The sequence below is a fragment of the Rhyacophila brunnea genome, unplaced genomic scaffold (assembly GCF_057557595.1).
Source record: "Rhyacophila brunnea isolate RB1 unplaced genomic scaffold, BYU_Rbru_1.0 scaffold_14, whole genome shotgun sequence".
NCBI classification, from domain to species: domain Eukaryota; kingdom Metazoa; phylum Arthropoda; class Insecta; order Trichoptera; family Rhyacophilidae; genus Rhyacophila; species Rhyacophila brunnea.
Genome location: NW_028232796.1, coordinates 39,643,503 through 39,656,724, shown reverse-complemented (window position 1 = coordinate 39,656,724; position 13,222 = coordinate 39,643,503). Strand labels below are relative to the sequence as shown.

Genomic DNA, 13,222 nt, shown 5'->3' with positions numbered 1-13,222 from the left:
CTCATAATATTGTCCTACTGATTTTTCAAATCTATTATTTTTTTATCAAAACGACTGGTTTTACAAAAGTCTCATACCTATAATTTTACGCTGTCAAAATGAAAGTATTGTAAATTAAAATATTTTCATACAGAAATATTAAATAACAGTAAGTTTAGAGTGATAAAAATATTTTTCTTGTGATAGATAATATTGTTTTGATACCAAATTTCATAGAAAGAAAATTATTATCTTTGCACTTTTCTACAAACTACTACTATAAAGTCGCCAATGTAAATTGTATGTTGGTAAACCAAAGTCGCATTTTTAAATACTATAATAATACTACCATCAAAACAAATTTTAGCTGATAATCTTAATAGGGGAGCATTTTCACAGTATGTATTAATAACTAAAACTCCCAAACTAATTATGTTTAGCTAGCGTATACCTATTAATTTTTCTTCTTTTACAACCTATTGCATAAGAAATATTTGAAATAAAATTATAAAATCCGTCATTAAACACGAAAATTATTTAAAATAAAAGCATAATATAATTATTAATAGTACATACCTACTTATTCCACATAATTTAATAATGTACACTGCCGGTTTTGTTTGCTTCAATAGAACATTCACAACTACTGATATGAGATGCATAATTTTACAGGTATTTATCTTCTTCTTGGCCGTACACTCATGGCTGAGGATCGTGACCATATCTGAATTTCGTCATCCTTTGAGCGACTAACCAACTTTTCGACACACCAACTTTTGACAGCATCCCCACGATATTGTGTTGAGAATGTAGTAATCATACCACTCAGCATTAAATGAATGATACACTTTAAGATGTAGGTTTTGTTATTAAAACAAAACATTATAGCAATAATGTCAGCATTTCCTAAATCATAACTAGACCAGTAGTATTTATTTTGATTGAGAATTACGACAATTTCTATGGTAATATTATATTTACTGCATTAATAAAAATAAGAATAACAATCTATGAATCTACACTCTACTCATTGAGCCCGTCACGAGACGTACTGTTATTGTCACGAGTTCTTCACTTGACATAGTACATCCGTTATTCCACTTGAATCAAGTCTCTATGTGCATTCTTATAATAATTAATCTCTTGATCATATCGATCTCATCAGTACATCATTACCTCGCTATATTTATATCCACGTTCACATCCTTTAATAAAGTATTATTTCATTATTGTACCAACATGAAACGACGATCTACATTCCCAAAGTCCTATTGAAATGGATGAAACCAGTCCTGGTCATTATTATATTATGAGTAGGTAATAAGTACTAACTACATACTATGTTTTATTTTAATCAATACAATGTCACCAGCAAGAATTAATAGTTAAAACCATAGAGGTATTAAATAAACAAAGGGGCAAGGAATCAGATTTCTCATACAACTGAATGAAGCAGGCAAACAATAACCGATAACTTATAGCGACGCGATAAAAAAAATGCAGTGCATCATGGAGGATTTACTTTGGTCATTATACCCATATAACGTTAACGTGGAAATTTTGCTGCAAATTGATTACCAACCTGCCTCACCATACTTTTTCACCATACTTGCCTGCTTCACCATACTTTCATATAACCTGCCGCCCCTAGGTTAAAACCATTACAATAGTTAACAAAGTCTTTTATTTCAATAACCAGCTTTGTCAAAGGTGCTTTTAAACGTCAGTTCTGTTGTCCGTTCAATCGAGGTTTCCGTTTTGGTCTATTCAGTTTAGAAACGGCAGTGTATTTAGACGATCAGTTGTCCGTTCAGTCGAGGTTTCAGTTGCCAGTTCTGTTCGGAATCGGCGGTGTATATTTACATATTTTTTATCCACTAAAAATGAATATAATTATTATAATTACTTTCTAAACATATTATGGGTTGGTGTAATGTAATAATACCTATATGTAAAGATATTATAATATTTCAATCCAAATTAGAAAAGTAGTATTAAAAATATGGCAACATACTAATTTACATGTCAATTTAACTGGCAACTCTAAAAACGGATACGATAACTGATGGAAAATCCATCCTGTCTCGTCTCCGTTTTGGTTTCAGTCAGCCGCTTCAGTTTTGCATTTACACGTCAGTTTAACGGACAGCTCGACGGAAACGTAGTCTGATTAGATAGCAAAACTGACCGTTTAAAAGCACCTTAAATGTTACAAAAAATATAATAACTAGTAATTGTTTTTTATGTTATGTATCTTTGTTGCAGTGTCTATACTTATAATGATTAAGTCTAAAAATTAATGTCATAAATTACCTAGTCTATTAAATATTTTAAATGTCTAGATTATAGAATTATGGAATCTTCTTATATAGCGCATATTTTACATGGCTTATAATAAGCTCTGCCAATGACGTCTCGTTTAAATTATTATATTAGATAATATTATTAGAATAATTAATTGTATTGAAGTATTATTTATTTTACTGCCATTTTCATTAGACATCAATTTTATATTATCGTAAGATATTAAATAATAATTTTTAATAAAATAATAGTGTAAATACTTTTAATGCATATTTTATTAAGAAGTCCACATCCACTTTCCTTGATTATTAAAATTGAAGACCTGAAATAAGGCGTAATGTAGTTGGGACCCAGCACAAGGATTTTTTTTCCAGAATGGATCGGGCTCCAACATTTATCCAAACAGTTTGCGAGCCTAATACCCCGTTTACACGTGCATGGATTTATTGTTGACAGTAAGTATTATCGCGGCCGTAACAAGAAAATTTTTGGGTAAACATATACGAGGGTTGTCCAAGAATAAAGACCTTTATTCATTTTTGGCTATGCGGATGTTATTTCTCAAAAGCTGGCAGCACTGGCGTGTAGCGTACACTTCCCTCTCAATCTTCAATCATTCTGTTTCTCAACTAGGAGTGAGTCCACCCTGTTCCACTACGGAATCAAAGACCTAGTGCCACGGCTCACCAAGTGTATTGATCGTAACGGGGACTACGTCGAAAAATAGTGGGATATGTACCTAAAATTTTGTATGCTTTTTTTATAAAAATAAAATTTTCCTGATTTTTAAAATAATAAAGGTCTTTAATTCTTGGACAACCCTCGTATTATCCTGCAGTTGCAAGCTTGCATGCATGAATCAAAAAGGCTTGGAAGCTTGTGAATTTTCATGCGACAGTAGGGATTTTTTCGATGTGCGCCTGCGCAGTAGAACGATAGTGGCGAACCTGCCGGCAAAAAAACGAACTACGAACGAATTTTCTGGTTGACCGATTTTCACTACCTGTCAAATAGTACCATAAAATGACAACATCGCATCTCATTCACTCTTAAAGAATGAATTGGAGAAACGGCCAGCACTTTTACATGTAAACAGTTATTGTCACGATAGTTTAAAATACACTCTATTACTGCCAGTAAATCCATGCATGTGTACAGGCGCTATAATATTAGTTCTAACGCTCATGAGAATACTCAAATAAGACGAGACTGAAATTTAAAATTCCAGCCAGTATCGAGTTAATGTATTTCAACAGCACCAAGACTGGAATCTCTCACTTTCAAAACGTTCGCTATTAAGCTGACGCGACATGCTGGTTTCTTAATTTACAGTCTCCTTTAAAATAGTGGTGCCAATATCAGTAGATTCGATGAAAAATCATATTTTTTTAACAAAATTGGTAGCACTGAACTGAACTGAACAAGCAATAACAAGTCAAGACGTCAAAAATAAAGATAGGCGAACGGATTTAAAATTTGTGGCAGACGTTGAGAAATTAACTAGCTGCTCGCTGCCACGTACAACCACCGAACTTTATGCGTTTGTCTATCCAGCAGCCTTTTACTTTGACATTTGTGAATTTCTACCTTTTCTTTGTGCGATGTATTATTTACGGTGAAAACATTTTTATGAATGTGTCTAGTTGTCAAAATTCAGTGTTTTACAATGAGTGACGAATGATTCTTATTTTGTGAAACAAACTTTTTTATGTGATTTCATTATTTTATTTATTTGTGAAATCATTTAATATATGTGAAAAATTCTTTCCAAATGTTAAAGTTTTCATTTTTTTGTGAATTTTGATTATTGTAATGTGCGATTAATTCCCACAGTTTTTAAATTCACAATTATTCATAAGATTGTGCTGGAATCACTGGCGCTTTTCGCAGTGGACTGTATAATTTGAAGGATGCTGTAGAGTCTGGATCTAGGGGTAGGGGCGATTTAACAGAATGCCAGACACTGACCTTTATGATGATTTATGATGGCTCCTTGGTCTGGTTGCACTGTCACTCGCGTGGTATTGTTTGTTTTGTGTCACCCGGTGCGCGGCACTTACTACACAGTTTTATGGATGATATGTGAGGGTGGATGAATGATGAGGATGCAACATTCACTCAAGCCGTAACACTTAGTTCAACGAAGGTCTAACATAACGTTTTGAACGCAGCGTGGCAACACGCACTCGATCGTATCCTTGAGATGACTGAATGTTCTTCGCAATTACGATCGATTAGTGACCCGTAACTGCCGGTCACTTGGTCTTGTGGCAATAATACTGGATTCCGGGTATGTGGGAAATAAGGATGGAATGCGAATATAAATGGCCCAACCTATCATGATAAATATTTGAACTTAATTTTTTTCTTTCCACAATAAAACAATCTTCATATGCGGTGAACAGTGGCGGCCGCCGGTGGTCTTCAGAATAGCATTTTCTGGTAGTGCGCAATGGTTTACCTTCTATAAAAAGAAGATCTTCTTCTTTCACCCTGTCACGACCCAGCATTGAAGCATAGGGCAAGCACAAATCGCACCACTTCCCTCGGTCCATCGCCAACTCTTGCTCCTCCCGCCATGGCAGACCTGCGGCACGTAGGTCGCTTTTGTGGCACCGCTGCAGGGTGTGGGCCGGCCATGGCGACGGAACTCTTGAGGCTCTGCCATAAGGTTACGAAGTGTCACATTCTTTGGCGGCATCAGGAATACGTGTCCTAACCACGTAAAGGTCATAAAGCGTCTCTTCATGATTACCTCAATCACCGAAGACTGCCGTGTTCATAAGCTAAGATATCTTAGTGTAAAATGGCTGAAACGTCGAACTTCTCAGAAGGTAAATTAAATATGTCTTTGTTTATTCATTCTATTTCTTAAAAAAATTTTCAACAGTTAGAATAATTTAATATCAATAAAGAAATATAAATGTCACGGTTTATGGCTTTACGCTCCGAACAATGCGTCATCCAAATATGAACCGTCATAAAAACGGATGACGTCTTGGTAATTCACTTTGTTAAAAGTGCATAGCAGTATGTTTATTTTTTAAATCTCACATTATTATTAATTTACGTGAAATTATAAAATGAACTAACATTACGTGAGTAATATTTATATTGTAAATCAACGTTCATTCGAACTCAGTTTTTTTCTGATGTATTTATATGTCATTAAAAGTATGTTTCTCTTATATTATCGTTCTTATTTATTATTCAGCTACGACCTACTAATGTAGTGCTGTTGTGTTTAACTGTAAAATTATTGTTAAAAATTAACTCGCCAACATTGTTATAAAACAGAAACTGGCATTTTTGTTTCTAGAGTCCTAAATTTCGTGCGCCGATCTAAAGTGTGTAAAAAATGCTACACAAAAACGCCACTACAGGAACATTGGACCACCATTTAAGTAGTATACAATGACCTCATTGTAATCCTGTGCAAACTGAAAATCTATGTAGATCGCAATCGCTTTGCGCTCATGAACGGAGTATTGTTCATAATACTGCTACATGTTCTACTTCGCGAAGTGAGTGATACACATATGAATAACAATGAAAAGTTGAGCGATGTCTTCAAAAATGCAGGCAGTGCGTAGCACTTGCATATTAGAGGCAATGGCGGCTGGCCCCTTTGGTCAAATGGTCAATGACCTCCCAAAAATAAATATCTTACAATGTATATACATTATACAATGTCAATTATCTCCTATATATTATTATCCTACGCCTTTTTCCGTTTTGGTGAGCGATTATAACGTGACGCACGCTAATTTATATGTACATGTATCTTACCACCATACACACACACGTATCTCAACTCTCACAGTCGTTCGCTGCTTGGTCAATTTTGAGAATGCCAAGATTCATATTTCTTAATAATATTTCTTTCTCTCTCATTTGTCATATGTGAGACGGAAAGAAAGCACAAAACACGCCTTTTTTTTCATATTGTTTTATCGCTTGCATACACTAAATTTTGGTCATTGCTGAAAACGAGATAGCTATACTCTTTTCAATATATAAAATGAAACAGAATGATATAAAACGTCATACTTGTTTCAAAAGTTTTGTTCTGTGGTTTCAAGGTTTTATTTGAGCGGCAAACCTTTTTATTCTTATTTGTTATCGCTTATTATTTCAAACTGACCATTGTTGTCTGAAAGTTTCGTATGTTATTAATTGTAGTTCAGTTTAAATCCAACCTTTGAGTAAAACCCATCGACTGCATTCTCTGTATTAAACCATTGTATATAAGTTACCGATTAAAATGTAATCTGCTATATTAATCATAAAAGTTACCTTCTAATAAGATCAGTGGAAATATAAAAAGTGTTTATATATAAATGATCCCGCCATTCCATAACACTAGGTATTATAACAGAGTTTTTATTAAATCTGTTGATTGTTTTAATCTTATGTACTTAAATAGTATTAGGTACAGTTATTAGGTATATAAATAGACACACAAAGTTTGGTTTTTGACCTAATTTACAAAAAATTATAACGTGTTGGGTGCAATTTCGGTTAACGATGGGTTGACAACGTGAAAAATAGACATTTTTTTAAGGGTAAGTAACCTACCTATAACAATTTCTAGCACTTCTTCTATAATGTATAAAAAGCCAATTTGCAATACGTCTTTTAAGTATACAACTAAAGGGCAAATTAAAATAATATATTCAAAATTGACCTACCCCGTTCTCGGGCTTAAAGCCGCCAGTGAATAGAGGAGCCGTCGCTGACGGTGAATACCCTTTATAATACAAACTTTATAAATGGAAGTAATCATGCACCTATATTTAATTTGTTGCTTTATGTATTAACTCATTTAGTGCTGACAACGCGACTGTTGCATATGCATTAGTTGGCCATGTGGTAATTAAATATTAATTAACAGGTCAGCGGTGATTGTGTTAATAAACCAATATTATTCTTCCTATTTTGGAATAATAATTGCATTTCATTAACAATCCATACTCTTCATTAACATAAAATAAAAAAAACTATTGTATGAGAGTATGTATATTTTTATTTAATGATATAAGATCAAAAGTCAATACAAGAACCAAAAAAAAACAAGCGTACTTCAATCAACATAGTATGTTTAAAAAAGAAACACAAAATACTATACCACAAGTTGCAGTTTCACACAAAATTACGGGTAAAAATAGACCTACATATTTTAGGCAAGAATGATAAAAAGTCACAGTAATAAATAGCATGGGTAATATATTTAAGAATATAATATGTAATATTATTTCTTATATTTTGACTATAGTCAGAAAATCCAAATAATCATTATAATCAGTGCAGTAAGCAGCTTCTCAAATGTATTAATTACCCACGCTATCTATAAATAGCTGTGTGCCAAAGACACTTTCCATCATTCTTGTCTAAAATTTATTGGTTAAAAAATAGTAACCAGACACATAATCACATTAAAATTATTATTGAAATTGATGATAAAAAATAGATAATGAAAAAAACAATCTTACAACTAGCAACAGTCAGTCACATAAACAAAACATTAGGGAACTTCACGTCTAGCCTCTGTTGACTTGTGGATGGCCTTTGTCAAATATATAAGTAAAACTTCAAGAGTCGATGCGGACTCCTTAAGAAACTCCATTTCTTTTCTTTTCAACAGCAGCATTTCTGCTGCTATTTGAAGAGGTGTGAGTTCTTGTGGTTGGAAGTCCACTGACTCCTCTGTTTGGTGATTATCATTAGCTAGACGTGAAGGTGGAGCTGCAGAGGTGGCAGTCTGCGACATAATAGTAGATAGCGGTGTGGACGGCATTATTGGTGAGAATGTCGCTGCCGTATCTGGCATCAGCATTGTCGCCGACGTAATCACCTGGAAAGGATACAGATTAGATCAGAAGACAGCATTATATTTTAATTTCCTATTATTTTGTCCACATTAAAAATGACAAAATTCTTTCCCGATCAAGGTTTATTTTTGTTAGAATTCCTTAACCTTTCTAACGCGGCAACTGACTTTAGTCAGCCTATACGCGCGAGTCATCCGCGCGTCAGCTGACTAAAGTCATTTCGATTTTCGTTTGCCTAGTACTGCTTTCCGCCAGGCGCGAATAATTCGAATATTGATTTAATTTATTCAAAAATCATCCTTCTCTTGACATCTGTCAATGGATAGCCTAAACTTTTGTTCTATCTAATTTAAATAAATATTTTTCGGGAGCGTGTCTTGAATAAAAATATATCAGTCATCGGGCCAATTCAAATTTGCCGCGTATATAGTGTCTTATCGCTTCTTAGTGCATGTGCGCCGAAGACATTTGACTGACGTGTTTGTAACGATACGAGTTTGCGATATAATAAGTTATATTGTTTTTTAGTGATTGAAAAACTATTTGGTGCGTAAACTGTTAAATAGAATATTCGAAAGTTACATTGATCAAAGTGAATTTACAAAATATTTTTACAAAAGGAATGCTTTTGGAGATTGCATTCATTCGCCTATCTGCCAGTATATTATCCGCGAGTTTATAGTTTCGGAAAATAATTTGAACCAGGTGTCATTTAAATATACCTAGAAGTCCGCGATTTAATATGTCTCTTTGTTTATCATTGATTAACATTTTTAAATACTATTTTCTGGTTATAGTATTAGGTGAAACAGACAAAAATTATTTATTTACCCTAGTTATCAGCCATTTATAAAGAAAAGACACGAACACTCAGACGCCCGTTCCCGCATAAATGCGGAAATTGTCGTATTACGCAAACACCAGGTGCCGCGCTACTGAATTTTTATACACTGCGCGGCAAATCATCGTCTGCTGGTGTGAGACAGACACTTGAGAATTATTTTTTTCGTAATACTATTCAAAAGGGTTTGATTCATGACTACTATTTTTTTTATGTAGAATTCTTCTTATATTTATAGTCGAAAATAACTCGAGTTACTTACTATCACGTCATTATAATAAAATAAGAGATTACCTATTCTAGTACCAGGTTATTGAAGTAATATAATAAAAAAAAAACAAATGAACTTGAAAATAAAATTGTGGTGACTATAAAGCATTTAGAAGTGCAAAAAGTGTTTGAAATTTAATATTTTACGAATTGTAATAGGTATTCGAAAAATAAACCATTTTGTTATATAAACTATGTGTCATTCGATTCCATTCTGTTCGGGGTCAAAGGTAGGTACAAACCAGGCACTGGTGGTAAGTACATCACTCTCAAATAGCCAGTAGTTCTCAAGGATGATTTATTTATACTCGGCCTGCAGTGCTGCAATGTGTATGCGAGTTCAAACAAAAGTTACACAGTTTGAGATGTCCTGGATGCTATAAAAATGAGTTATTTATGACTGATATTTTTTCAACACACTCAACAAAAATGCTCATAAAAGTCATAAACCATATTATTATTCATTATGTGTATGACATATTTGTCGAAATGGTAGCCGGTAGACTATAAGAATACTGAACTGTTCTTACACTTGTTAATCTGTCATCGACGCATTAGTCCAGCACCATTTCGTAAGTGTCATGGCGCCGCTCGAGTAAGCTGGCATTTTTTCAATGAAGAAGTCTTGTTCGTGATTTCTTATCAGATTTAGGCGACGAATGTTTATTTTTAGAGTCACATAAAATATTAGGTTCTGTCATAATCATTTTTGAACTTGACTCCGATTTTTTACTACTCTATTTGTGTATGTTTGACTGACATTTATTACGATTTATTGATGCTTGAAATCACAACGCGCACTGTTGTACTAAGTCGGGATTCGTAACGCTTAGAAAGGGTTAAAAAAACTAAACTACCTTCCTTCTGCCCTGACACGATGAAGTATATGAGCGGTCACATTACACAAAAAGTCGAAAATAAAAAATCTGAAAACCATCGTAAAAATCCCCGAAACAAGCATGGCCTTCATAACTACAAAAGAAGTTGTTTATTGTAATGAACACTGGTAGGTACCTACGGACTTCACAAACCTTGGATTTTTCAACCATAATTGTGGATACTTTTTTAATATAGTCGGCAAAACACTAATTAGGTAGGTATTTGACACTTAACTAGTGTCATAAACGTAATCGGATTTTATTGCTTAGGGTCGAAATGTTTTTAAACGATCGACACATTAACAGTATTTTAGCTCGGTATATGCGATAAGTTGCTCGTTATAACAGTGAATAAATGTACGGAGAAAATCATAAACTAAAATGTTAATGAGTGTTTCCTCGTTACATCCGAGATCTCGCTACATCCGTGATCGTAATAAACGGGCTCGACTGTAGTGTACACTAAACTTTGTCAGTCTAATGTATTTGTTTTCATTGACCTAAGACTACATTGTGTAGAAGTGCTTGTTAGTTTTTAAAATTCAATGAAACCCTGCTTAATCCAAGCCATAATAGATAACAGTTAAAAAATATTTGTTTATATCTATAAAATATCTAAAATTATGCCATCAAACCATACATAGATAGAACATTATTTTTTATCAATTATGGTTTTATTTAGGTGGAGTTTAATTGAATTTTCAAAACTAACCTGCACCATCTGTAAATTGTGTTCTTAGTTCAAAGAAAATAAATAAGTATGACTGAAAAAGTTTAGTAAATATGCACTATTCGTGTGAAATCTTAACAGCTTACCTCCACCCCTTGCCATTGTGGTATGGTTATTAAATATATCTCGCAATTGTTTTTGAAAGAATTCCCCCATCTCTGAGGGTGTATTCATATATTTGGTGTAACGATATGATAATAAAATTAATTAATGGGTATAATAAATACCTTCCACCAGCCGTATCCATTTTTTTTAGCCCCCACCCGGGAATTTAATTTCCGGCTAATGGCCGTCCACAGTCGCATCGCGTCCTTAGTAAAATAACGCGTGAAACGGATACTCGTAAGCCGTGGATTTTCTGTAAAGATAATTAAAGAACACGTTATGCATGCATATTGAGAAATTTTGAAAAAGAATTAATATCCATAATACATTACACCCTCAGTAATCCGCCGCTCGATTATCCGACAACTACTATAATCCGCCGTTATTTTTACTAATTGAAAGCAAAAAATCAAGCTCTATAATTCGCCGGTATTCGATTGTTAAATTCAGTAGTCCGCCGCGCACAAGTATACAACGCAGATGAGACGGGTCTATTTTGGAAACTTCTTCGTAAAACGTACGTACATCAAAGAAAGTAATGTATCAGGGGGAAAGTGGCCAAGGACTGCATCACAGTACAACCGTTACACACAGAATGAAGCTTTTGGTCATGGGGAAAGCCAGGAATCCTAAGCCATTCGAGAGTATCTGCCTCACTGAACCACTGGTTGTGTCAAGTGATTTACTGTTTAATATTTAGTTAATGAACTTAATTTATAAATATGTATAATTTAGTAATGATTATAAATAAAACTGTAATTTGCTAGTACAAATTTCTTAAAAAAATATGGTTCTAATTTATGTTTTAATTTTTACCATATTTTGTATGCATACACTATAATCCGCCACTTTCACTAATTGGACCCTTGTCCGGTTTTTGGGGTAACAGATTACTGAGAGAGTACTGTAGATATAATGGAAATGTGGTAAATAGTATAGGTATAAGATAATAAGACAAAGCCATGACAGTTGAATGTGATGTTTATGATAACATGATTCAGACCATTACAAGATAATTACATATCAGTATTCAATGAACTTTTGTTGATTTCAAATATTTGGTACTATCCACTTACCGGTTAATAAATCTATTAGGAGATGTTGCTGTTCTTCGCTGATGTTCATTTTTCTAGAAAAATAAAAACTACGGTTAGGGTGTATTTCTAAGACAATCACTAATATTACAGGAAATAAATGATTTATTAAAGTGATAAATAACTTTAATTTTGTGGTACAAGGTCACTGAATCAGGCCACAAGGAAAATAATTAATAAAATAATATACTTAAAGAAATAGCATACCGTATGATATAGGCTAATCCCGCTAATCATACCATAACGATGTACCATACAACCAAGAAGGAAAAGAAATATTATATTATAACAAATAAAATAGATATGACTTATTCATACAGTACAGATAAATAGTAAATCACTTACGGTTTGTATTTCAATCGGATTGAGGGTATTAAAAGTTATTCCGTCTTCGCTGGAAGTCAAGAAACGATTGAATATTCCGATGCAAGTATTCTCCATAGTTTTGTTATGGACGGTTTGTTTATACTAGTTTATAGCATAGACGACTAATTGGTATCGTTTTTGACAGTATATAGTCCCACAAAAAAAGTGACCATAGAGAAAAGTGTTCTGTTTTTGGTATAAGGAATACTTAAACCAAATTAATATATGAGCATACCTACCCAAACACTATTACAGACCTACCTAGGTACAAACTAAAGAATGGATGGGAGAGCCACTGTCGAAAACTACCCAATCAAGACTCGCAACTGGGCAGAATCTGACATTCGAATGACGTTTTCAAAATGGCTTCCATAATAATATGGTTGTTCGTTTTTGACCGTTCTTTGATAAGTTTGCTGCTTCTATTTAAGTTGACCAGACCAGAAATAACTGTCATCATCCATACACTCAAAAATCGTTTCAAAACAACTTCCAAACCTTACTAAAGTTCTACTCAATAACTACCGACTCAGAGTAATAATATTTATATCTTTTGACATAGGTACTATCAGCGCTCGAAATAGAAAATCTTACGAGCCGGAGCGCTCGATAATTTTCCAAAAAATTACGTCTGCCCGAATTTTTGTAACAACTATAGATAGATACCTACTTACCTACCATGTACAAAATGCAAATAGCCATTAAACATGCACGTCGACTGAGAATATGGATAGGCAACGTTTATCAGCGCCGCAGGCGAAAATACAACGCATTTCTACGAAATATACTCTAAAAATATATTTTTTGTCTTTATTTTCTGCTCG

General features: G+C 33.7%; 1 protein-coding gene across 1 annotated transcript; it reads right to left on the bottom strand.

Annotated features, from left to right (window-relative positions):
• Positions 1–7,288: 7,288 nt before the first annotated feature.
• LOC147075978 (uncharacterized) lies at positions 7,289–12,546 on the bottom strand. Its single transcript, XM_085941853.1, has 4 exons — positions 12,378–12,546; positions 12,015–12,067; positions 11,061–11,191; positions 7,289–8,137 (listed from the first exon to the last, which is right to left on the bottom strand). The coding sequence occupies exons 2-4, from the start codon at positions 12,061–12,063 to the stop codon at positions 7,808–7,810; spliced, it is 510 nt and encodes a 169-aa protein (XP_085797979.1). The 5' UTR covers positions 12,064–12,067; positions 12,378–12,546; the 3' UTR covers positions 7,289–7,807.
• Positions 12,547–13,222: the final 676 nt, after the last annotated feature.